The sequence below is a fragment of the Perognathus longimembris genome, chromosome 3 (genome assembly GCF_023159225.1).
Source record: "Perognathus longimembris pacificus isolate PPM17 chromosome 3, ASM2315922v1, whole genome shotgun sequence".
Classification (NCBI taxonomy): Eukaryota; Metazoa; Chordata; class Mammalia; order Rodentia; family Heteromyidae; genus Perognathus; species Perognathus longimembris.
Window position 1 is genome coordinate 71,999,275 of NC_063163.1, and position 24,821 is coordinate 72,024,095.

The following is a 24,821-nucleotide window of genomic DNA, read 5'->3' on the forward strand; positions in this document are numbered from 1 at the left end:
AGTAGCATATCATTTATCCTTTTAGATGTAATTTTTTGGTGTTTTTCTCCCCCAGTATTGGGAGATCTGAGGCATGCTAACCAAGCATTTTATCACTGAGCCACATGCTCTGCCCTGTTGCATTTCTATTTGTGATTTATTATTTATTATAAGGGCAGATGTTATTAAGGCAACATCTGGCAATGTATTCTAGGCTGGTCTGGAAGTCATGACTTTCCTGCTGCTCAGCCTCCTAAATGCTGGAATTCTAGCTCTGTGACACTATGCCAGGCTTATTTGTTTATATTCATCTTCAACTTAGTCAGTTCTGAGGTCTACTGCTAAGCGGGTGCTCCACCACTTGATCCTCCCTGCCAACCTCTTCGGCATTGCTTGCCCTACTCCCATGTTCACCTTTACTTCCTCCCATCTGTGCTTCTCAGATTCACTGGGATGACAGGCATGCTTCACTGTGTCAAGCCATTGGGCCTGTCCTGGGCTTGAACTCAGGGCCTGGGCACTGTCCTTGGCTTCTTTTTGCTCAAGGCTGGCACTCTACCACTTGAGCCACAGCGCCACTTCCAGCTTTTTCTGTTTCTGTGGTTCTGAGGTATTGAACCCAGGGCTTCCTGCATGCTAAGCAAGCACTCTGACTGCTAAGCCACATTCCCAGCCCGAAAGGGGGTATTCTTAATTTATTTACTGTGTGGGTTCCAGTCCTAGGACTTGAACTTAAGGCCTGGGCACTCAGGATCAACACTCTATCACTTGAGCCACACGTCCATGTCTGGCTTTTTGCTAGTTAATTGTAGATAAAAGCCTCACATATTTGTCTTCCTAGGCTGGTTTCAAAATGTGATTCTCAAATCTCAGCCTCTTTGGGGAGGAGGCAGTCTTGAGGCTTGAACTCAGGACCTGGGCTCTGTCCCCAAGCTTCTCTGTGCTCAAGGCTAATGCTCTACCACTTGAGCCACAGCACCACTTCCAGCTTTTTCTGACTATGTGGTATTGAGGAATCCAACCTAGGGCTTCACGCATGTTAGGTGAGCACTCTATTACTAAGCCACATTCCCAGTTCCAAATTTCAGCCTCTTGAGTAGCCAGGATTATAGGCATGAGCCATCAGCACAGGCAATAGCTTTCTTTCTTTCTTTTTTTCCGCCAGTTCTGGGACTTGAACTCAGAACATGGGCACAGTCCCTACCTTTTTGTTTTGCTCAAGGCTGGAGCTCTATCACTTGAGCCACAACTCCACTTCTGGCTTTTGGGCTTTTTTTAATTCGAGACTTTTTGACCAGGCTGGCTTTGCACTGTGATCTTCAGATCTCAGCCCCCTGAGTAGCTAAGATTACAGGTGTGAGCCACCGTTGCCCAGCTTTATTTTTTGTTGCTTCCTTTTAGTTCTCTTTTTGAATAAGACAGAATCCTGCATACATATGGCTACAGTGTGATGTGTTGATATAAATATACATTGTGTAATGATCAGGGTCATTAGTGTCTTCATCTTCAACATGCATCATTTCTTTGTAACATGTATCATTTCTTTGTGCACAATTTCAAATCTTCCCCTCCAACTATCCTAAAATAACACAACCCAGCCTCCACTAGTCACCTTATGCTTCCCCCAATCTTACTACAGGATTTCCTGTCTCTTTCACTATTAATCACTTGGCTGAGCTGGACATGTGGGGGAGGAGGGTGTCCACACACATGAATGCACCAGTACTGAGGCTTGAATTTAGGGCCTGGGCTCTGTCCCTGAGCTTTTGTGCTCAAGGCTAGAACTCTACCACAGTTCCATTTTTTTTTTTTACTTTTTGCTGGCTAACTGCAGGAAAGAGTCTCATGGGGGCAGTGGCGTTGTGACTCAAAGTGGTAGAGCACTAGCTTTGAGAAAAAGAGCTCAGGGACAGCGCTTAGGCCCTAAGTTCAAGTCCCATGACCAACCCCCCACCAAAACAAAAGCCCAGGCTGGCTTTGAACCACAATCCTCAATCCTCAGATCTCAGCCTGCTGAGTAGCTAGGATGACAGCAGCACCCACTGAGATTAACATTGTTAGCTTGTACAAATAAGTGATACTCTATGCTTTTTTTGGCTTCTGGGCTGGGTTTATTTCACTTGACATGGTGACCAATGGAGACTCATTTCCTGGTTGCAAACAACAGGATTTTTGCCTTTTCCTGGCTGAATAGTATTCCCCTGTGTGTAGAGTTCCCATTTTCTTAATCCATTCATCTGTTACTGAACCCTGAAGTTGAATGAGCATCTGCTGGCAATTTTGAATAGAGTGGCAATAAACAGGCATACCAATGTCTTTCCTACAGATTAATTTCCTTTCTATCAGGTATGCAACCCAATAATGATTCACCAATTCTATTATTGGGTACCTATGGTAATTTATTCTTCCTGTTTTAGTCTCTTGAGTTCAGGGATTGCAGGCATGCACCACCCTACCTGGGATCTGTTTCTTTTTTTTTTTTTTTTGGCCAGTCCTGGGCCTTGGACTCAGGGCCTGAGCACTGTCCCTGGCTTCTTCCCGCTCAAGGCTAGCACTCTGCCACCTGAGCCACAGCGCCCCTTCTGGCCGTTTTCCATATATATGTGGTGCTGGGGAATCGAACCGAAAAAAGTCCGATCAGCCAGCAAAAAGTCAAAAGTGGAGTAGTGGTTCTAGTGGTGGAGCACCAGCCTTAGAGTGAAATGTAAAGCTCAGAGAGAGAGCGCACTCGGACCCTGAGTTCGAGCCCCAGGACCGGCCCCAAACTAAAAGAAAACCAAAAAATCACCTCAAGAGCACAGGATCTCAACAACCTGGGGGGATTGGTCCGCATCACCCCCACTTTGCAGAGCAGTTAAACTGAGGCACGGAAGGCCGTGTTAGGGATTCAGAGCCTGAATGCTGGGTGCTCGTCGGAGGGGCGGGGCCTCGCTTGGGGGTGTGGCCTCGCACGGGAGGAGGGAGTACACGCGTGGGAAAGGGGGGGTCGCGCGCCCCGGCAGCGGCGTCGCCGGGCGGCCCCGCCCCCACGCGGGACGCGGGGTCACGTGACAGCTCAGCGCCCGAGCCGCGCGCGCCCCGCCGCAGGGTGCGGACCCCGCATCCCCGGGGCCGGGCGAGGCCGGGGCCTCCCGTTTCCCTCCCCCGCCTCTCTGCACCCCAAGAAACGAAAGCGAAAGGGGCCGGGGCCCGCGGCGGGGCGGAGCCGGGGCCCGGGGCGGGGCGGAGCCGGGGCCGGGCCCGCCCCAGCAGCGCGGCGCGGCGCGGCGCGGCGCGGGGCTCCGAGGGCGCGGCCGGACCCCGGGCCCGGCCACCATGGCTCAGGACGGGGTCGAGGTAGGAGACCACTCGGGCCGGGCCCCCTCCCCGCACCCCGCGAGGCCCCGAGGGCGCCCCGGAGGAGGGGGTGCCGCTCCGCAGTTTGATGGGTGATCCCCCCCCCACCCGAGGCGCGCACCCCACTTCCTCCCCCGGCCGGCGCGCGCGCCACCTTGGGCAACACCGCCACGTCCCGCGTCCGCGGCGACCCCCTCCTGGAGGAGAAGCGGGGGCTGCGGGGGCCTCCCTCCACGCATCCACCCCTCCCCTCCCACCGGGGCGCCCGCCCCACTCCGCGCCCTCCCCCGAGGCCCGCACACCGGACTTTGGCTTTTTCCAGGAAATGCCGTGCAGGGTGGGAAAAGCGGGGGAGGGGAACCCAGGAAGCGGTGAGCCGGGCTCCGGCCGTCGGGGCGGGGGCGGGGCGGCCTGGCCTCCCCGGCCCCCCAGCTCCCCCGCCTGCTCCCCTCGCAGTTGGAGAAGAGCGTCAGGCGCCTGCGGGAGAAGTTCCATGGCAAGGTGTCCCCCCAAAAGGCGGGGGCTTTGATGAAAAAATTTGGAAGTGATCATACGGGTGTGGGACGATCCATCGTCTACGGTGAGCCTTTCCGGGGACCCCCACACCCCGTCCATCCCGGGGAGGCATGGCTTAGGAGGAAGGACAGGGAAAAAGAAGCCCCCCTGCCTTCCAACTCCTACACGCCCTTCTAGAGCCCTTCACTTCTTTTCCCCAGGTGTGAAGCAGAAAGATGGACAGGAACTGAGTAAGGACCTGGATGCCCAGGTAACCTGACCCCTCTGCTTAAAGAAGGGGGGAAGGGAAGAGAGAGCAGAGGGGTCCCCAGCCAGCCAGAGGCCACTGTCTACCTGTCCACAACTCATCTTCCCACACTCTTTCCCCTTTGTAACCTTTCCACCTGCTGGCAGCCTTGGGGCCTGCAAACAGTAGGTGCTCATTAATGTGCTGATTGTACTAAAGCAGAAGAAAGGAAACCTCTGAATGACTTTGAAGATCACATTCTCCTTGCCTGGTAGAACTACTCTGGTGGTTGGTAAACTGATTTAGCCTGCCTGAAAAGCTCACCATAGTCATTTATTAAATAGTACGGCCTGGTGCCTGTAGCTTCTGAAGCCTCTCATCCTAGCTCCTCAGAGCCTGAGATCTAAGAATCGAGGTTCGAAGCTTGCCCAGGCAGAACCGTCTCTGGGAGGCTCTTATCTCCAATTAAACACTCATAAACCGGAAGTGGCACTATGACTCAAAGTGGTACAGCGCTAGTCTTGAGCAAAAGAGCTTAAGGACGGCGCCTGGACCCCCACAACTGACAAAATAAAAATAAAAACAAGTATAATCACATATGTCTTTTTTTCTTTTTTCTTTTTTTTTTTTATTTTTTGCCAGTCCTGGGCTTTGGACTCGGCCTGAGCACTGTCCCTGGCTTCTTCTTGCTCAAGGCTAGCACTCTGCCACTTGAGTCACAGCGCCACTTCTGGCCATTTTCTGTATATGTGATGCTGGGGAATCGAACCCAGGGTTTCATATATACCAGGCAAGCACTCTTGCCACTAGGCCATATTCTCAGCCCCAATCACATATGTCTTACAATACGATTTTAAAATAAGCCAGGCTCCAGTGGCTCACCTGTGTAATCCTAGCTACTCAGGAGGCTGAGATCTGAGGATCAATCCAGCCTGAACAGGAAAGTCTATGAGACTTTATTTCCAAAGAACCAGCAAAAAGTCAGAGGTGGAACTGTGGCTGAAGTGGTAAAGCTCCAGCCTTGAGTGAAAAAAAAAAAAAAGTCAAATGAGAGTGAGGTCCTGAGTTCAAGCCCCAGTACTGGCTCAAGAAAAGGAGCAAAAGAAAACATAGACTGAGCATGTCACAGTTTGTCAGGACTCCAGGAACTGTCTAATTTCCACCCCAGGACACACTTACGTGGTTTCGTCTTCCCATTCTGCAGACAGGGAAACTGAGGCCCAGGTCATGTCCCTTCTCAGGAAGCCACCTGGACTCAGAACTTGGGCTCTGAGATGCTTTCACTTAAGCCCTGGGGGGAATCAGTTGCCTTGCTCACTTTTCCTGAAGCAGATGATAAGAACTGGGATTTGAACCTGGGCAACCTTAACCTAAAGCAGAAGGGACTCAAGGCATCTGTCACATACCCACAGCATGTGTGGGCTAGGTTGGCGGGGTGCAGCTGCTCCCTATCAGGGAGATCTTAGACCCTGAGTCTGTTTCTCAGACTCAGAAAGGGGGTATCTGGTACCCACCTCTCGGGGCTGTTTGGATAGCTGAAGTCACACACCTGGCTCTCAGAAGCAAATCCTGCTCTTTGGGGGAAGGGGGCTTCTGGTGATCTGGGGAGCCTCATTTTCATAGGGAGCCAGGGCCTTGTCTCCCTGTTCAGGAGCCCCTCCTCTGGGGACTGGGTCCTTCCTCTGGGGAACAGATCTGAAAGCCATCTCCAAGCCAGCCTCAGTGGCTCATGGCTGTCATCCTAGCTACTCAGGAGGCTGAGATCTGAGGATCAAGGTTCAAAGCCAGCCCAGGCAGGCAAACCTGAGCAACACTTTATCTCCAGTTAACAAGCAAAAAGCCAGAAGTGGAGCTGTGGCTCAAGTGATAAGAGTGCCAGCCTTGAGCAAAAAAGCTCAGGGACAGTGTCTAGGCCCTAAGTTCAAGCCCCAGCATTGGCACACACAAAAAAGCCCACTCCACTTTCTCTGTCCCCATGTCTCCTCCCAGGACCCACCGGAGGACATGAAACAAGACCGGGACATCCAGGTGTGTTGGTGCTGGTGCAAGGATGGCCACGGTGCAATACAGAAGGGGGATCTGTGGTGGATCAGAGGTGACCACCCCTCCTTCGTCCTCACCCCCCCCCCTTCCCACAGGCAGTGGCCACGTCCCTCTTGCCACTGACGGAAGCCAATCTGCGCATGTTCCAGCGTGCCCAGGATGACCTCATCCCTGCTGTGGACCGGCAGTTTGCTTGCTCCTCTTGTGATGACGTGTGGTGGCGCCGTGTACCCCAGCGGAAAGAGGTGACCACTCCCAACCTAATGCCTTGACAGCTGAGCCTGTCACCCCAGCCACTTTGGGAGATGAGCCGTTTGGGAAGATGGCAGTGCTTAGGACAGCTTGAGAGAAAAGTTCACGAGACCCCATTGCAATCAGCCCAGTGTGGTGTCTCACTCCTATATAACCCCATGTCTGCAGGAGGCATAAGTTGGAGGATCCATGTCTAAGGCTGGCCAGGGGTTAAAAAATAAATAAAAGAAAGAAAGCTGGGCGTTGGTGGCTCACTCCTGTGATCCTAGTTAATGAGGAGGCTGAGATCTGAGGATCGTGGTTCAAAGCCAGACTGGGCAGGAAAGTCCATGAGACTCTTACCTCCAGTTAACCACCAGAAAACCAGAACTGGTGCTGTGGGTCAAAGTGGCAGAGCGCTAGCCTTGACTAGAACTCAAGAGACAGTGCCCAGGTCCTGAGTTCAAGCCCCACGACTGACCAAATAAAAGGAAAAATTGCCAAGATTCTATTGTAAAGAATAACTAGAGCATACAAGGCTGGGGGTGTGGCTTCAGCCGGGAGCACACAATACTGCCTAGCAGACAGGAAGTCCTGAGATCGAAGTCTGAACTTCAGTCCTCACCCCCCACCCATCCTCAGCAAACACCCCTCCCTTACCTAAAGGTTATTAAATACTAGGCACAGATCATCCTTGGCCTCTGACCTCAGAGTCCAGCCCCTGACCTTCAGCAGGATTTTCCTTTGATTTATTTGAAAAGCCAAACACTTTGCCCTGGCCTTTGGTAGTCACCATAGAGATCACATTTGACCCTCTGCTTCAAGCCACATACCCCAAATCTGGCTTCTGAACCCCGATGACCAGTATGTGTGCTTTTGGTAAATGCTTAACTAGTTCCTGGGGGGTGGGGGGGGAACACCCTGATTTGGGATTTTTTTTCAGTGTTTGCCAATTGCCCTGGTGTAAATGTTGCCACCATGGTCACCAAAGTGGGTCACGAAAGGTAAAGCTGGGCAGCCCAGTCAGGAGCCCAGACCCCCCCACCCCCATGAGCACCCCTCCATCGCCTCCCCATTGACCCCTCCTCCAGGTCTCCAGATGCAGGAAATGTCGCAAGCGCTACGACCCGGTGCCACAGGACAAGATGTGGGGCCTGGCTGAGTTCCACTGTCCCAAGTGTCGACACAACTTCCGGTGAGGGCGCAGACCCCGCCCACCCAAGCCCCGCCCGTCCAAGCCCCGCCCCTCCAGGCCCCTCCCCCTGCCCCGCCCCAGCCTCACCCCGGACCCTCACCGCCCTGCCCGCCCCCAGGGGCTGGGCACAAATGGGGTCCCCATCCCCCTGCTACGGGTGTGGCTTCCCCGTGTATCCAACGCGGATCCTACCCCCGCGCTGGGACCGGAACATGGACCGTCGGAGTTCGCACACTCACTCCTGCTCGGCGGCGGACTGCTACAACCGGAGAGGTGAGGCCCTGCAGGGGGAAGCCCTGGGGGGGGGGCAGGTTCCGCGACCCTGGCCTCTGTGGTTCATCTCCACATTGACAGCCAAGTTCCTGGCCCTCTTTGCCTTCTCTCCCTCTCTTCCTCCCTCCCCCTTTCTTTCCTCCCTCTCCTCCCCCTACTCCCTTCCCTCCTTCCCTCTCCCTCCCTCTCTCTCTCTCTTTCCCTCGCCTTTTCATGTGTATTTTTGTGCCAGTTACTGGGGCTTGAACTCAGGGCCTGGGCTCTGTCCCTGAGCTTTTTCACTCAAGGCTAGCAGACTACTACTTGAACCGCACCTCACCTTGTGACTTTTTGGCAGTTGGAGTCTCACTTCCCTTCCCCTGGCTGGGGAAGGGAACCACCATCCCCCTGAGTAGCTAGTATGACAGGCGTGAGCCCCAGCTTGTCCTTTGAGAATTTCATGCAGCTGTGACCCCCCCCCACACCCCCATGCCCCACCACCTCTATCCCCTGGGCCTCCCAGGACCTCCAGCCCCTGACCACCCAACCCCGCCCCTTCCTCTCCAGAGCCCCATGTGCCTGGGACGTCCTGTGCACACCCCAAGAGCCGCAAACAGAACCATCTGCCCAAAGTCCTTCACCCCAGCACGCCGCACATCAGCAGCGGCTCCACGGTGGCCACCTGCCTGAGCCAGGGCGGGCTCGTGGACGACCTGGACAACCTCATCTTGGAAGATCTGAAGGAGGAGGAGGAGGAAGAGGAGGAGGAGGGCGTCGGCCCCCGGGAGTGACAGCCTCCCAGCCCCCAGGGCCAGAGGCACACACGAACCAGACGCGCTTGTTCTGTGGGTATTTTTGTGTTGTTATAAAATCTGTGCTCAAACCCCCATGGGGACCTTCTGAGCCTAACAAAGTGGTGGTGTGGGGGAGGGGTGTGCCTGGCTCCCCACCCCCCTTGGGTTTTTTTTTCCTTTTCCTTTTTTTTTTTCTTACTCACAAAAGGAAATGTGGCCAGCTTGATCAGGATTTAGGTCCCCCCCCACCCCCAGCAGATGATCACAGCCTCACTGGCCGGATAAGCATAGCAGCCTTCTTGAGAGAGTACGCCCCGCCTCGGAACTCGGCCCAGTACACCCCGTCCTGGTAGCGGCTCCGGTAGTGACCACCCTGGTACCACACGCCGTTGAGGTTGGAGTGAGCACATGCGTGGTACCACCAGCCACCACGCTGGTAAAGGGCACAGTTACCTGTAGGCAGAGAGAGGCTGTGTTCCCCCACTGAATTGGCTCTACTAGCACTTTCGTTGGGCAAGGCTTTAGCCAGACCTCCCCACTCCACCCCCCCAGTTTGCAAACTTATTCAGCCCTTTTCTCTCTCTCTCCCCCCCCCGCCAAAATAAAAGCCCTGATAGCCCACTTTCTCCTTCAGAGTAACAGCCTTCATTTCCCCCATCTTCTCACTTAAGTCAAGCTCTCTTCCCACCTTTTCTACTGAGTAGAGGAGTCTTTTAACTGTTCATTACGATAATTAAAATTTTCACCACTTCCTAGAGAGCTAGCTTTGAGTGAAAACAGCTCAGGAACAGCACCCAAGCACTGAGTTCAAACCCCAAGTATATACACACACACACACGTGTGTACCTGCTATATATTTTTTTCAAACCCCACATCGTGGGGCTTGAACTCAGGACCTGGGAGCTGCCCCTGATCTTTTTTGCTCAAGGCTAGTGCTCTACTACTTGGAGGCATAGCACCACTTCCAGTTTTCCGGTGCTTAATTGTAGATAAAAGAGTCTGGGAACATGACCTACTGGTAGAGTGCTTGCCTTGCATGCATGAAGCCCTGGGTTTGATTCCTCAGCACCACATGAACAGAAAAATCCAGAAGTGGAGCTGGGGCTCAAGTGGTAGAGTGCTAGCCTTGAGCAAAAGGAAGCCCGGGACAGTGCTCAGGCCCTGAGTCCAGGCCCCAGGACTGGCAAAAAAACAAAAAAGTCTCAAGAGACTTGAACTGCGATCTTTCAATCTCAGCCTCTTGAGTAGCTAGGATTACTGGCATGAGCCACCAGTGCCCAGCCTAAAATATATATTTCACCACTTTCTAGAATAAGCCTCTGGGAGCAGGGGGAATAACACAGTGACAGAGCACACAGAAGTGTGTTCACTCCCCAGCCCCGCCACCCCAGGCTCCCAAGCCTCCTAGCTGTCACCCTGGGCCTCCACCAGTGCAGGGTTCCAATTCTGACTCTCCGAGAAGGAATCTGGGTTCCGTCCATCTTAGAAGCGCGGGTCCCTGCTCCGCAGGGCCCTCCATTCCCCCACCAGAACAGGATCCCACCTTCCCCGTCCTCCTTACCAGAATAGGAGTCCCGGTCCCTATCAACGGTGCTGAAGGGTTTGTCGCTGTGCCAGGAGAGAGAGTCTCCAGCGTCTCCCCGGTACTGGCCCAGCCGCAGGCGGTAGTGGTCGCTCTCCGGTTCCAGGGAGAAGCTGTCGTAACGGGCACGAGCTGCGCGTCCCCCCCAATCCTCCAGCAGCACCAGGAGCTCGTGGTCCCCACGGCTGGTCAGCTGATGCACGGGTTCAAGGCCCAGCCAGTATTCTCCATCAGGCCGCCCGAAGCCCACCTTGTAGTGCTGCCAGGTGGTGAAGAAGTTGACAGAGCCATCTTGCCTCCGCTGGATCACGGTCCAGCCTCCGCCCTCCAGCAGTTGCTCGCACCAGGCTGCGAACACGTGGCGGCCCAGCCGCAGCTCATACACCCTGCTCTGCCTGTGGCCGGCCTTATAGGCTTCTGCACAATCACGCCAGGGGCCTGTGAACACAGGGCGGGCAGGGTAGGGCACAGCCAGGGCCAAGCATTCCCTTACTGGAATAAGATTTGAAGATTCAGAGGCTGGGAATGTGGCCTAGTGGTAGAGTGCTTGCCTCGCATACATGAAGCTCTGGGCTCAATTCCCAAGCACCACATATACAGAAAAAGCCAGAAGTGGTGCTGTGGCTCAAGTGGCAGAGTGCTAGCCTTGAGCAAAAAGAAGCCAGGGACAGTGCACAGGCCATGAGTTCAAGCCCCAGGACTGGCCAAAACAGCAACAACAAAAAGATTTCAAAGTTCATTGATTCCCCTCACCCAAATAAAAGTACTGCCTCTCTACTTCTCTCTAAATAAGAGAACCAGTAGTCATTTCCTTACCTGGGCAAATAGGGAGTCAGATTCCTTTTTGTTTTTTGCCAGTCCTGAGGCTTGCAAGAACTTAGGGCCTGAGCACTGTTTACCTGAGCTTCTTTTTGCTCAAAGCCAGCACTCAACCTCTTGAGCCACAGCTCCACTTCTGACTTTTTCTATATATGTGGTGCTGAGGAATCAAACCCAGGGCTTCATGCCTGCTAGGCAAGCACTCTACCACTAACCCCGGTCTGGGATTCTTAAACATGGCTGCTGTGGTCTCCTCTCAACAAAGTAGCAGTCCTATGTCTTCTGTCCCCTCACAAAATAAGATAGACTCCTCTCTAGTTTTTGTGTTTTTTTTTTTTTAACTATTCACACTTAGTAACAGGTCTGGTCTTTGTTGGATGCCCTAAGGAGTCTGAGATCTGAGGATCAAAGTTTGAAACCAGCCCAAGCAGGAAAAATCCATTTAACCATCCAACAAAAATAAAAAGCTGGGGGCTGGGGATATAGCCTAGTGGCAAGAGTGCCTGCCTCGGTATACCCGAGGCCCTAGGTTCAATTCCCCAGCACCACATATACAGAAAACGGCCAGAAGCGGTGCTGTGGCTCAAGTGGCAGAGTGCTAGCCTTGAGCGGGAAGAAGCCAGGGACAGTGCTTAGGCCCTGAGTCCAAGGCCCAGGACTGGCCAAAAAAAAAAATAAATAAATAAGCTGGATTGGAGGTATGGCCCAAGAGATAAAGTGCCAGATCTGAGCAAAAAAAGTTCAGCGAGAGTGTGAGGACCTGAGTTCAAGCCCCAGTATTGGTGTACACACACAAAATTTGGCCCTTTGCATGTGCGTGTGTGTGTATGATGCTGAGAATAGATACAAGGCCTATGCACAGGCATTCCACCACTATGCTCTATTACCAGCCTGGTCTATTGTTTTTCCTTTTTTTTTTTTTATCAGAATAGGTGCTATTTTCCTGTCCTCTCATTAAAATAGCCTCATTTCCTCAAATCCTCTTATTATGAGCAGAACCTCCCAGTAAAATCCAGACTTCCGTTTCTTCCTACCCATAATGAACTCTAGGAATCTCCTACTATTTCATACCCAATCCCTTCATCTTACCTGCTGGCTTGGTGGGGGCAGCAGGGTGCCCTGCTGGCATGGGAGAGGCTAGGGTGTCTTCTCTCCTAATGGGGTTGTTAGTACTACCCACCAGACTCAGGGGTACCACAGGCACCAGGGGTGGCGGCAGGACCTGTGATGTGCAGGAGAAGGCCAAATGTGATGCAACTCACCTCAGCTCGGGAGGGTGCATCTCTGGCACCCTGAACCAACATCCCTAATCTGCTGCTCAAAGTTTAACTGGCCTCTGCCTCAGTTTCCTTTTTATTCAAGTAGGAATACGAGGAGAACATCCAGCACTGATTATTGAGTTACCAAATTCTCTCTCCATTCTCTAATGCAATCTCAAACCTAAAAGCTAGGATAGGGCTGAGATGTGGCTGCATGGTGGAACAATTGCCTAGAATGCCTCAAGCTGCTAGGTTCCAGCCCTGGCACTGTAGGAACTGTTGGGGAGGGAGGGGGGAAGGGGATCTGAGATGACAGGCTCAAACCGACTAATACATGTAATCCTAGTCAGGAAGCTGAGATCTAGAGGATCATATTCTTCAAAATAACCAGCAAAAAGCAGGGCTGGAAGCGTAGCTGCAGTGGCAGAGCACCATTAACATCTCGACTTGTGTTCCTTTCTACCTACAAACCGAGCAACGCCCGGGCGAGTACGCAGAGGCCTTGAGCTCCTTGTGATGATGATGATGATACGCCTGAATATTTACATCAAGTATATAAGACTAAATAGCTGCTCATCCTGTGTTGGTTTGGGTGTTTGTTTTTTTCTTTTCCGGATTTCGGAACTGCGGATAAAGGGTAGGGTGCTGGCTGGCTCCTAGGAAAGGCTTTTGGCGGTTACCTGCTGCTGCCCGGCCGCGCCCCCGGGACACAGGCGCTCCAGGCGGGCGATGAGGCCGCTCTGCCGGCTCACCAGCTGTGCCAGCTCCCGGAACCTGGCATCCAGCTGGTGGAAGCGGGCGGCAGCCTGCTGCGCCTCGGCTGAGGCATTGAGCACGCGCTCCCCGAGCAGCTCCAACGCGGCGGCAGGCTCCGCCCCCGGCTCAGTAGGCGCCGCCCCCGGCTCCGCTTCGTGCTGCAGCTGCGCGCGCAGCTGGCCCAGGCGCGCGCTCAGGCCGCGGCTCTCCTTGCGCAGCGCGCGCACCTCGCTGGCGACGGCGCCGTCGGCGGCGGCCAATCGCTGCAGCTCGCGCAGCTGCTCTTCGTGGCGCCCCACGCGCACGCGCAGGGCGGCCACCTCGCTGGCGTTGGCGGCCTGGGACGCGGGGCGCGCGAGGCCGGGGCCTCCGCTCCAGCACACGGCGCCCGTGAACTTGTGGGCGGGCAGCACGAAGGTGTAGCTGCAACGCGGGGCGCTCGCCCGCGCCCACCACGCGCCCAGCACCAGCAGCAGCTGCAGCCGGAGGAGGGAGCACGCGGCCAGCCTGCAAGTAGAGACGCCCGGATCCGCATTCAGCACCCCAATCCAGGCTCAACCGCCCCCACGCGGGACGTGACCCTGCCCTGGGCTTCAGTCCCCTGGATGCCCAGCAATACATTCATTCATCGGGCTTTCTGTGTGTGTCAGTCCTGGGGCTTGAACTCAGGGCCTGGGCGCTGACCCTAAGCCTTATTTCCTGGAGGCTGGTGCTCTATGAACCACAGCTCCACTTCCGGTTTTTAATGGTAATGCGGGGACTGGCTTCAAACCACGATCCTCAGGTCCCAGCCTCCAGAGTGGCTCAGGTTATAGGGGTGAGCACCAGAGCCTGGCCTCTGCCATCTTTTTGCACTAGCAGAGATAACCCCCCCAGCCAGGCCCCTCTTCCATTTGAACCCGGGGTTCCTCCCTGTCCCCCACCCCTTTCCTCCAGGCACCATCTGCATCTCCTCACAGCCCCTGCCTCCCTTGTCTCCAGCCCTCCCCTCCCCCCGGCCCCCCACCACTGCAGCAGCCCCGCGGCCGGTGAACACCCTGCTCACCTCTCCACTCTGAACCTTCTGGGGCTCTACCTCCCTTGGAGAGGAAAGCCCAAGGCCCTGCCCTCACCTCCTCATGCACATCACAGACAACATCCAGGCAAGCCCTCTGCACTTGTGCTTTTCTTAAGTCTGAAACATTCTCCATAGACATTTATTTTCTGGTGGATGGGACGCAGGGCTTCCCACATGCCACGTAGTGCTCACCCTTTTATCTTTGAGATGGGGTCTCACCACGTAATCCCCCCGAGTGTCCTGGAACTCGAGATGGCTGGTGTTACAGGCATGCACCACTATGCTCACCCCCCACACACACTTGGAACTCATGTGCACACATCTTCCATCAGCCCGAGATTTGGCCAAATTCAACCCACACGACCTGCCAAGACTAGGTCTCCCCCCACACCCACCTTCAGAATCCACCTCCTCCTGGGCCCCTCACCCTCACCTCTCTCCACCCAGCCTGTCCATGATCCAGTGATGTTCTCAGCAGACACAGCAAGTCCCAGGAAGAGCCTGGGCCCAGGGGGACCTCTGCACTGGGGAATGGGAGAAGTGGGTGAGAGAGGAGGAGAGGGCTAAACAGCCACCCCACCCCCTCGAGCGCAGCAATTGTAAATATTTAGCATTTCCCCCATGAGAACTGAGGCTGAGCTGCCAGACCTTCTCCAGCCCAGGCCACCAGAGCCTGATAAGACAGTTCACTGTCCCTAACGGTTCTTTCTCTTCTCTTCCTCCTGTCAGAGCACAGAGCATCAGATGGTTGGAATCCCAGGCACCCACACCCACACCACACACGGGGGGGGGGGGAGGAGGAGGGGGGAAGGGTCATGGTGACCTTCAGCACGCACTTGCTGGGAGGCAGGTCTCAGCAACTTGTATGCTCTACACTTTCTTTCACAACTAAGGCTCAGACAGGGTGAGCTATTTTACTTGGCTGTGGGTCACACAGCCAGAAAGAGAGGTGACAGACTCCATTGGCTCCTGAATGCACAAAGACAAGAAGATATATTCAGGAGCTTGGGTGAAAGGCCCAGTGGTAGGGGCAGGGCTAAGTAAATGGGCAGGAGCCGGTTGTGGGCGTGCTTTGGAAGGGTGTGGCATGACTAAAGTTGATGCCACTACGTAGTGGGGCTTGGAAGAGGAGTGGGCGTGGCTCCAATGTGGATGTGGCTAAAGTAGGTGCAGCCACATGATGGCACAAAGAACGGGAGTGGGTGTGGCTGATAGGGGCGTGGCTCAGGCGTGAGGTGTGGCTACATGGTGAGTATAAAATAAGAGTGGGTGTGGCTGCTTGGAAGGGCGTGGCTCCAATCGGGGCGTGTCTAAAGAGGTGTAGCTATGTGCATAGAATAGGGTGGGCGTGACTCACGTGGGCGTGGCTACAGTAGGAGGCGAAGCGGGCGTAACTGAGGTTGGGGGCGTGGCTTGAGTGTGGGGTGTGGCTTCAGGTAGAGCTCTTGCAGGGTTCTGGCATCTAACCCAGTATCCTCCCCACATATACACATAGATGGAAGCATAATACACATTCAGGCAACAAAACTATCACGGTAACAGCTCTACACAACACTTTTTTTTTTCCAGCTGTGGGGCTTGAACTCAGGGCCTGGGCACTGCCCCTGAGCTGCTTTTGCTCAAGACTAGTGCCCTACCACTTGAGCCACAGTGCCACTTCCGGCTTTTTTCGTGTGTATTTGGTGCTGAGGAATCTAACCCAGGGCTTCATGCATGCTAGGCAAGCACTCTACCACTAAGCCACATTCCCAGCCCAATACAATACTTTAATAAGAATAAAGCTATGTTTCAAAAAATACCACACAATTCAGGCATCAGTGGCTCATACCTGTAATCCTACCTACTCAGGAGGCTGAAATCTGAGGATTACGGTTCAAAGCCAGCCTGGGCAGGAAAGTCCATGAGACTCTTATGTCCAATTAAACACCAGAAAACTGGAAGTGGTACTGTGGCTCAAGTGGAAGAGTGACCTGAAGAGCTCAGGAACAGTGCCCAGGCCCAGAGTTCAAGCCCTACGACCAACCAAAAAGAAAAAAAGACAGAAAAAATATCACATACACATAGCCCAACTTAGAGGAAGATACCCCACAGTCTGAGTGTCTACATCTGTGTTAAACACTTACCCACAACCAGCGGTCGGAGACACTGAACAGATACCTATCGGGCCTTTTGCTGGTCTAGTTGTCTTTCTTTCACACATCCAGTCACATTTCCGCACACAGCACAGCACACAGGCACAGAACAGGAAGAAAGACCCCAGCAGTCCATTTCTCACAGGCAGGAAGTGATCATGGGGTCGTGCAGAGAACCCCTCCCACCCCCAAAGCCAACGCTAGCTTCCCCACCTGTGTGAGGAACAACTGAGCACGGCCGATCCTCCTTCCTCCTCCTCACCGTCTTGAGCCTGGGAGTAACCGGAGTGCACTCCAGGGCTCAGAGAGGAAATGGTTGTCCCAGATTTGAGGCGAGAAAGGCTGCCAAGTTGGGCTCCAGGCCTGGGATGGGGGCCCCTCACCCTCACCTGCCTCTAGCTTCCTCATTGACAGAGAAAGGAGACATGGAGAGACATGGAGAGCGATCTGCGAGGAGCCTGGGACCTGGGATAGATGGGGACAGGGACATGAGGAAGATGTAAGCTTATAGAGGATGAAAGGGATGATGGATGGAATAGTCGGGTGGGGGGAGGTTAAGACAAGGAGGGGAAAGAAAGAGAAGCAAAATGAGAGGAAAGCACAGGGAATTGGGGAGAATGCATGGTGGAAGGGGGCTGATGGGTGGGGATAGTGATGCTTAAGCCAGCAAGGGTGTACCTTCCCCCACCACAAAGTTTTGGGGAGGAAGCCAGCATCTTGATGCCAAAACAGGCTTGGAGTGGAAAGGAGGTAGGCGAGTTATTCCTGGAGTGTCAGCCTTGCCCAGAGCTGCCAGGAGGTGATGTGGACTTTCCATCCCTTGCCCCATAGCAGACGGCCCTGGACGGAAAAGAGGAAGTGGTCGGCCCCATCTGGTATGTGTCTGGCTGCATTGAGTCTTGCCTTTCGATCTTTTTATTTGTGAATAAATAAAGGCAGGGGAATACCCTGCAATATGGGGTTTGTTATCAGCCTCCAAATCATAAAACTGCTGAGGCAGAAGGATCATGAGTTCAAATTCAAAGCCAACCTGGGCTTATATAGTGAATCCCAAGCCAGTAAAAGCTAATGGAGAGACCTCATCTCAATGAGAAAGAGACAGAGGGACAGAGAGAGAGAAAGAGCTGTATAGGAGATTACTTCATGGAAAATATGATATATGAACCTCTGAAATGCCATGCAAAAAAACTTGATGCAATAGGCACTTAAGGGGCTAGGAAAATGGCTCAGTGACAGAGTGCATGCATAAAGCCCTGGGTCAATTCCTCAGTAACACATTGAAGGACTAACTCCCACCCTATTTTTCCCAGGTGCATACAGACAGCAGGCAAGAGACCAAAGATATACACAGAGCCTGGCTGTAAACATCCCACTGTGGGCCTAGCCTATAAGGCTCTGAGGCAAGAAAAGGGTTAAGAGGCAGGAAAACTAAAAACTGTATCCTGTGAAGGTAAAACTCTTGGCAAGACAGATGGAGGGCTGGGAATGTGGCTTAGAGTGCTTGCCTAGCATGCACAAAGCCCTGGGTTCAATTCCTCAGTACTACATAAACACAAAGAGCTGGAAATGGCTCTGTGGCGCAAGAGGTAGAGTGCTAGCCTTGAGTAAAAAGAAGCCAGGGACAGTGCTCAGGCCCTGAGTCCAAGAGCCAGGACTGGAAAAAAAAAAGAAAATGGAGAGTTGTTTGAACATTAAAAAGCTAGAGACAAGCTGGGCACTAGTGGATTACTCCTGTCATCCTAGCTACTCAGGAGGCTGAGATCTGAGGATCGTGGTGCAAAGCCAGCCTGGGCAGGAAAGTCTGTGAGACTCTTATCTCCAATGAACCACCAGAAAACCAGAAGTGGCGCTGTGGCTCAAGTGGTAGAGCACTAGCCTTGAGCTGAAGAGCTCAGGAACAACACCCAGGCCCAGAGTTCAAGCCCTACAACCTACCCAAAAAAGTTTGCCCATACCTGCGGTCACCCCCACCCCCATATTAAATTTATGTAATCCCAGGGCTGGGAGTATGGCCTAGTGGCAAGAGTGCTTGCCTAGTATACATGAAGCCCTGGGTTCGATTCCCCAGCACCACATATATAGAAAATGGCCAGAAGTGGCGCTGTGGCTCAAGTGGCAGAGTGCTAGCCTTGAGCAAAAGGAAGCCAGGGACAGTGCTCAGGCCCTGAGTCCAAGGCCCAGAACTGGTTAAAAAAAAAAAATTATGTAATCCCTACCTCCAAACCTGTGGAAAGGTCTGTATCCCTCACTGGTAACAGTCCTAGCCTGTTGAGATAGAGTCTGGCCTGTTTCCTCCTCCAGTTTCCTAACACACATAAACAGAAAAAGCCAGAAGTGGCACTGTGGCTCAAGGGCTAGCCTTGAGCAAAAGAAGCTAAAGTACAGTGCCCAGGCCCTAAATTCCCTAAATTCAAGCCCCAGGACTGGGAAAGAGAGAGAGAGAGAGAGAAAGGTAGCTCTCAGATACTTTCCTGCCTTAGCAGCTGGTTTCCAACTTCAATTCTCAAATCTTAGCTTCCCGAGTACCTAAGATTTACAGGCATGAGCCACCAGTGCTGGTTTATATGTCTGCTATTTTTATTTTTTATTATCTTTTTGGTCATGGGGCTTGAACTCAGGACCTGGGGCCTGTCCCAGAGCTTTTTTTTTGCCCAAAGCTAGCTCTCTACTACTTTGAGCCACAGGGCCACTGAGACTAATCTTTAACCACCAAAATGCCAGAAGTAGAGGTGTTACTCAAGTGGTAGAGCACTAACTAGCCTTGAGCAGAAAAAAAGAAAAAAATTAAGAAAGCAAGCAAGCAAGCAAGAAAACATAAAGAAGGAAAGAAAGAAAAAAGAACAAAAAGGTCAAGGGCAGGGGACAGTGCTCAATCCCTAGGACCAGCCTGTACACACACACACACACACAGAATAAGAAAGTAAAATACTGTGGGGTGGGGTGGGGGGTATTGAGAGTACTAGTGGGAGAATAGAGCTAAGGATGAAGATGTGTGGCAATGAATATGACATAAAAATAGAACATGAGACCAGTTAAAATTGTTTTAGAAGGGGGGGGCAATAAGAAAGAGTGACAACAGGGATGAGTTTCATCAGGAAAAAATAATTACTAGGAAGAAAAGTTTTAGCTGGTGCCTCACACCTGTCATCCTAGCTACTCAGAAGGCTGAGGTCTGAGGACTGTGGTTTGAAGCCAGGTCGGGCAGGAAAGTCTGTGAGACTCTTTTCTCCAATGAACCACTAGAAAACCTCAAGTGGTAGAGCACCAGCCATGAGCACAGAGGTTTAGGCACAGCACCCAGGCCCTGAGTTCAAGCCCCACAAAAACAAAATAATAATAAATATAATAATTATATAAATAAATAGAAAATATAATATAAATATAAATAAATATAGAGTTTTCCAATAGTGCCTGGGGAGGAAATAGACCGCCCCGGGCTCCTCCGGCAGCATGGCCCCGCCCCGTTTCCCTAGAAACAGGTACGCCCACTGCCTCCGCAGCCGCTCTTCCCATAGCTTTCCCTCCTCCCGTGCCTCCCGCTTCCCCTGCCGAAACGCTCGCGCAAGTCCGCGTGGTGACGTCATCGGACGAGCGCCGGAAATTGGCTCGCAGCGCCGGAAACGGCTGCAGAGGCGGCCTCGTGGAGGAGACGGCAGCATGGGGCAACCGGGGAAGGTAAGTTGGGGAATCCGGGTTGGTGGTGTCGGGGGTGGCGCCAGGGTCCTCGCCGAAGCAGCGGCCGCGGCGCTCACCTTCCGTCTGTTCCTCCCCGGTTCGTGTCCGCAGTCCCGTCACCAGAAGCGCGCGCGCGCCCAGGCGCAGCAACGCAACCTCGAGGCCTACGCCGCGCAGCCGCATTCGTTCGTGTTCACCCGGGGCCGCGCGGGTCGTAGCGTCCGGCAGCTCAGCCTAGACGTGCGGCGCGTCGTGGAACCTCTCACCGCCAGCCGCCTGCAGGTCTGCGCTGCCCGGTCCGGGGCCCCAGGGTTTGGGACTTGATTGTGATGAGGGATGGCTGGTGCGGCGTTGCACTTGCTTAGCTTGCACCAGAGTTCTCGCCCCAGAAAGAAAGCATTGGAGCCCTGCACCGATGGCCCAATGTTACTAGCTACTCAGAGGAGACCGAAATCCGGAGTATCATGGTTCACACCTTATATGCTGTTTGCTCAGTGCAGGACCTATTCAGTATTGGTTCCTTTTTCCTCTGTCTTAATTTGTAGGTTCGCAAGAAAAATTCGCTGAAGGATTGTGTGGCTGTGGCCGGGCCCCTGGGGGTCACACACTTTCTGATTTTGAGCAGAACAGACACCAGTGTATACTTTGTGAGTGGACACTCGTCCCCTTTTGTCTCCCTATTACCGCCAACCCAGACTTCCTTGTGGCCTCCCCCATCCATCATGATGAACCCATGTGCCTCTGACTTGCCATGATTCTGGCTTCAAAGTAAACGCTCTGAAGAGATGGGATGTGAGTCCCCCAACCCTGTTTCCACTAGCTAACTGGATCCTGCCACCCTCACTCATCCCCCTTTCCTGCAGAAGCTGATGCGTCTTCCTGGAGGCCCAACTCTGACCTTCCAGGTCAACAAGGTGAGGGGCAGCTCTGAGAGGGGGCAGGGGCTTGGGGACACGGCCCTAGCGTTGGTCACTTACTCAAGGCCTTGTTCTGCAGTACACGTTGGTGCGGGATGTGGTCTCCTCACTTCGCCGCCACCGCATGCATGAACAGCAATTTGCTCACCCGCCCCTCCTGGTCCTCAATAGCTTCGGCCCCCATGGCATGCATGTGAAGCTCATGGCCACCATGTTCCAGAATCTGTTTCCCTCCATCAACGTGCACAAGGTGGGCCATCACATGGACACTCTAGTGGGTGCTGGGGGGAGGGGTGTCAGGGGTAGCCTTGCTTGGGGTGTTTTGTTTTTGATCAGACTTGAACTGAGGGCCTGGGCTCTATTTCTGAGGGTTTTCAAAGCTAGCACTCTACCACTAGAGCTACAGTGCCACTTCCGGTTTCCTGGTGGTTCACTGAAGATAGTATCTGGGACTTTCCTGCCTGAGCTGCCTTTCAACCACAATCCTCATGTCTCAGCTTCCAGAGTAGCTAGGATTACAGGCATGAGCCACCAGCACCTGGTTGAGCTTTTTTTTTTTAAATAAAGGCTGGGTTGTATAACCCAGTCCAGCCTTGAGCTCAGCATCCTTTTTCTGAGTGCTGAGGTCATGGTGGGCACTGCCATACCCAGAGTCCCCACTCTGACCCCCTGGCGTGGGTGGGTGTCAAGTTATCTGTGTAATAATCTGAGACTTAGTAGGATGTGCTGTGTACATTCTCAATGAGGTGCAGAACCAGCAGGCACTGCTTGCAGCCCCCCAACCTGAGAGCCCTTACCGGTGTCCACAGATTCCAGTGCGTACTGGTTCTGATTGGCCCTGGCTCTGAGGTGGGGTGGAGCTGGTTTTGCGGGGCAGCTCACAAGGCCCACTTCCTTTCCCTTGCAGGTGAATCTAAACACCATCAAACGCTGCCTCCTCATCAACTACAACCCTGACTCGCAGGAGCTGGACTTCCGCCATTAGTGAGTGCTGGGGAGGAGGAGGGAGAAGGGGGAAGGGGGAGGTGCGGCTGATGACGCTGATGCTGCCGAGACCCTGTGATGGCCTAGCCTCAAAGTAAACGCGCTGACGCACTGTGGGGAGGTGGAAAAGGCTGGTGGGTTCTGGGGAGGGTCTGCCCTCTCATCCTAGCCCTGACCCTGCACACCCCACCTGTAGCAGCATCAAGGTGGTCCCTGTGGGTGCCAGCCGGGGCATGAAGAAGCTGCTGCAGGAGAAGTTCCCCAACATGAGCCGCCTGCAGGACATCAGCGAGCTGCTGGCCACGTGAGCAGGGGGAGGGGGCCCTAGCACCCAGGGGGCCACAGCCTGCGGTCTTCCTGCTCCAAGTCCTGCCTGTCCCCCTACACAGGGGCGCTGGCCTGTCCGAAAGCGAGGCGGAGCCTGATGGGGAACACAATGTCACAGAGCTGCCCCAGGCCATCGCAGGCCGTGGCAACATGCGGGCCCAGCAGAGTGCTGTGCGCCTCACTGAGGTGAGGGAGGGGTGCAAGGCTGTCCCCCAGCAGCTCCCCAGTCTTGCAGAAGGACTGATTTTTCTCTCCTTGTCCCCCTCACCCCCAGATCGGGCCCCGGATGACACTGCAGCTCATCAAGATCCAGGAGGGAGTTGGTGCTGGCAATGTGTTGTTCCACAGTTTTGGTAAGGCGCCGTGGGGTGGGGGGTGGTGCAGGGCTTCTCTAAGCTTCAAGGACCCCCCCGTAAGCCTGCCCCATCCTCCCACTCAGTGCACAAGACTGAGGAGGAGCTCCAGGCCATCCTGGCCTCCAAGGAGGAGAAGCTGCGGCTCAAGGCGCAACGGCAGGACCAGCAGGCCCAGAACGTTCAGCGCAAGCGGGAGCAGCGGGAGGCGCACAAGTGCGTGGCTGGTGGCGGGGCTGGTGGCGGAGCGTGGGGCGTGGGCCCTGCCTCTAGCTAACTCCTGCCCTGCTCCCCAGGAAGAAGAGCCTGGCGGGCATGAAGCGGGCAGGGGTGGGGGCAGGGGCCGATGGCGATAGTGATGCGGAGGACCCCGGGGCGTCCCCAGAGGCAGAGGGGCGTGGCCAGCTGGAGGAGGAAGAGGATGAAGCCGAGTACTTCCGCCAAGCTGTGGGCGAGGAGCCAGATGAGGGTATGTGGCTGGGTTGCCTTTGGTGGCTGGGCCTGTTCTTGTTTCCTGGGGACCTGACTGTACCCCATCTCTCACATAGACATGTTCCCTGGAGCGGCCAGGCGGAGGCAGCCCAGCGGGCCTCCAGGCAGAAAGCGGCAGCGGGTGACAGGGCAGAGACACGGTCACACTGGAGCCCGGAAGCCCCCGGAGGCCAAGGGTAGACCACAAGGGGCCCACGCCAAGCAGAGGCCCAGAGCTGCCACCCCAAGTCAAAGAGGAGGCCGAGGCAGGCCGCCGAAGAGACTCCTGAGTTGAGCCCCGCAGGATGCAGATGGAATGCCCCACGTTGGGGCCTGGGGGCGCCCCAGTTTCCTTTCATAAAGGAGTTGTCACCTCCCCACCAATAAACGCTGGAACATGGCGTGGGCCCGCATCTGCCTTGGGGACCAGCCGGCACCGTGGGCGCTGGGGCCAGGTGGTTGGGTGGGTGCTGTGGGCGCCGGGCCCTGAGGAAGCAGAGGCGGCCCAGCTGCCTGCTGGCTGAGGTTGGAGCTGCCTGGGGCCCTGGATCCCTGGGGAGCCTGGCAGCCGGGCTGTGGCAGCTGCGGGTGGAGGTGAGGGCTGGCCAGGGCCAGTCAGGAGGTGGCCTGTAGGAGCTGTGGGGCCAGAGGAGAGATTGGGCTTTTTAGGAGTTGGATCTGGAAGACCAGAACTTTCTATGGCCCCGGCATGGAGGGCAGGGGAGCTGCCCGTCATTATCACTGGTTGTCCCCGCTGTCGTGGGAACGGGGGCAGGGCAGGATGAGAGGGCTCGCCCAGGAGGCAGATCTTGGAGGGTAGGGGAAGGTGCTTGGGGATGTGGCCGAGGCCTTTGGGCGTGCCCACCGATGTGCTACCAGGGAGCCACACCCTGTGGCTGTTCTGAGCAAGGCGTGGAAGTCCCGGGCTGAAGGGAGCCCACAGGACCGGCAAGCTCAGGGCCGGGTGACGCTGAGGCCCTCAGCCCGCCAAACCATGGCACAGGGGCAGGGACTAGGGGCGGTGCAGCTCCACAGTGCCACCCCTCCATCCACAGGCCACCAGCCCCGCCCACCGGTTGTGCAGTTTCAGGCCCATGGTGCAGCAGCCCGGCTGCCCGACCCCGCCACCGCTGGCTTCCACCCCCCTCAAGGGCTGGCGCTCAGGGAGGCCACTGCATCAGCCTCACCGGCTACCTGGGGATCCTGCAACCCCTTCTCCACCCCAGCACCCGTGGGGCCTGGCCATCCTGCTGGCCAGCCCCGCCTTCAGCTTCTCCCACCTCCAGGGACCCTCAAGAGCCACTGAGGCACGCAGCTCAGCCCGGGACAGGGGGGACAGCCAGGTGACCGCAGCCTGGCGCTAGCGGGGATGGTGGACGCCTCCTGCAGCTGCTGGTGGCCGTGCATGCCAGCTCCTACCTGCCCTACCTGGTCCTGCAAGGGCTCAGCGTGGCCGCCCAGCAGTGCTAGATGGCTCACTGCCTCTACTTTGGATGAAGCCCAGGCCGTGCAGGTGCACGCTGGAACTGGGGCCCTACCTACCTGGGCTACCAGGTGACGAGGGGCCATGTGCACCCACCCCCTACTCTATGTGGCCGGCCGCGGGGTGGGGCCCGGCCCGCAGAACAAGAATCCTGGCCAAGGTTTATTTGCCTCTCACTGTCAGGGACAGCCCAGCTGAGCCCCTGACACCGCCTGCTGCTCACCACAGGCCCCTGACAGTGACAACCCAGGGTGACAGGCCCTGGGCCCTGACAAGGCCCTTCTAGCCACTTCCTCCCAGAGACAAGCAGAGCGTACCCCCACGCTGCCACCCCTCAGGCCCACAGTGCCCTTGGGGCAGGACAGGGAACAGGATACAAAGGAGCTCTGCACGGGTGGCTCACACCTGTCATCCTACTCAGGAGGCCCAGATCT

General features: G+C 55.1%; 3 protein-coding genes and 2 non-coding genes across 6 annotated transcripts; 4 read left to right on the forward strand and 1 right to left on the reverse strand.

Moving 5' to 3' along the window:
- The first annotated feature begins 3,221 nt into the window (after positions 1-3,221).
- On the forward strand, positions 3,222-9,361 carry Shfl (shiftless antiviral inhibitor of ribosomal frameshifting). Of its 2 annotated transcripts, XR_007210406.1 has the most exons (9): positions 3,222-3,315; positions 3,772-3,895; positions 4,032-4,081; positions 6,047-6,085; positions 6,196-6,345; positions 7,423-7,526; positions 7,645-7,799; positions 8,346-8,623; positions 8,781-9,361. XR_007210406.1 is itself a non-coding variant. In XM_048342300.1 (8 exons), the coding sequence occupies exons 1-8, from the start codon at positions 3,295-3,297 to the stop codon at positions 8,567-8,569; spliced, it is 867 nt and encodes a 288-aa protein (XP_048198257.1). In that variant the 5' UTR covers positions 3,222-3,294; the 3' UTR covers positions 8,570-8,768. The 2 variants fall into 2 exon arrangements, 1 of the variants encoding a protein (XP_048198257.1); XM_048342300.1 differs by lacking the exon at positions 8,781-9,361 and having other exon boundaries at positions 8,346-8,768.
- Angptl6 (angiopoietin like 6) lies at positions 8,639-14,501 on the reverse strand. The gene is made up of 5 exons (XM_048340657.1): positions 14,479-14,501; positions 12,913-13,495; positions 12,063-12,195; positions 10,134-10,592; positions 8,639-9,025 (listed from the first exon to the last, which is right to left on the reverse strand). The coding sequence occupies exons 1-5, from the start codon at positions 14,499-14,501 to the stop codon at positions 8,835-8,837; spliced, it is 1,389 nt and encodes a 462-aa protein (XP_048196614.1). The 3' UTR covers positions 8,639-8,834.
- A 5,263-nt stretch (positions 14,502-19,764) lies between these two features.
- Ppan (peter pan homolog) lies at positions 19,765-23,310 on the forward strand. The gene is made up of 12 exons (XM_048342270.1): positions 19,765-19,852; positions 19,964-20,134; positions 20,398-20,499; positions 20,716-20,766; positions 20,849-21,019; positions 21,677-21,753; positions 21,950-22,057; positions 22,143-22,266; positions 22,355-22,433; positions 22,520-22,649; positions 22,730-22,902; positions 22,982-23,310. The coding sequence occupies exons 1-12, from the start codon at positions 19,835-19,837 to the stop codon at positions 23,197-23,199; spliced, it is 1,422 nt and encodes a 473-aa protein (XP_048198227.1). The 5' UTR covers positions 19,765-19,834; the 3' UTR covers positions 23,200-23,310.
- LOC125349805 lies at positions 20,563-20,648 on the forward strand. The gene has a single exon (XR_007210609.1). It is a non-coding gene; the product is annotated as a small nucleolar RNA SNORD105 (small nucleolar RNA).
- LOC125349813 lies at positions 21,791-21,870 on the forward strand. Its single transcript, XR_007210617.1, has one exon. It is a non-coding gene; the product is annotated as a small nucleolar RNA U105B (small nucleolar RNA).
- Positions 23,311-24,821: the final 1,511 nt, after the last annotated feature.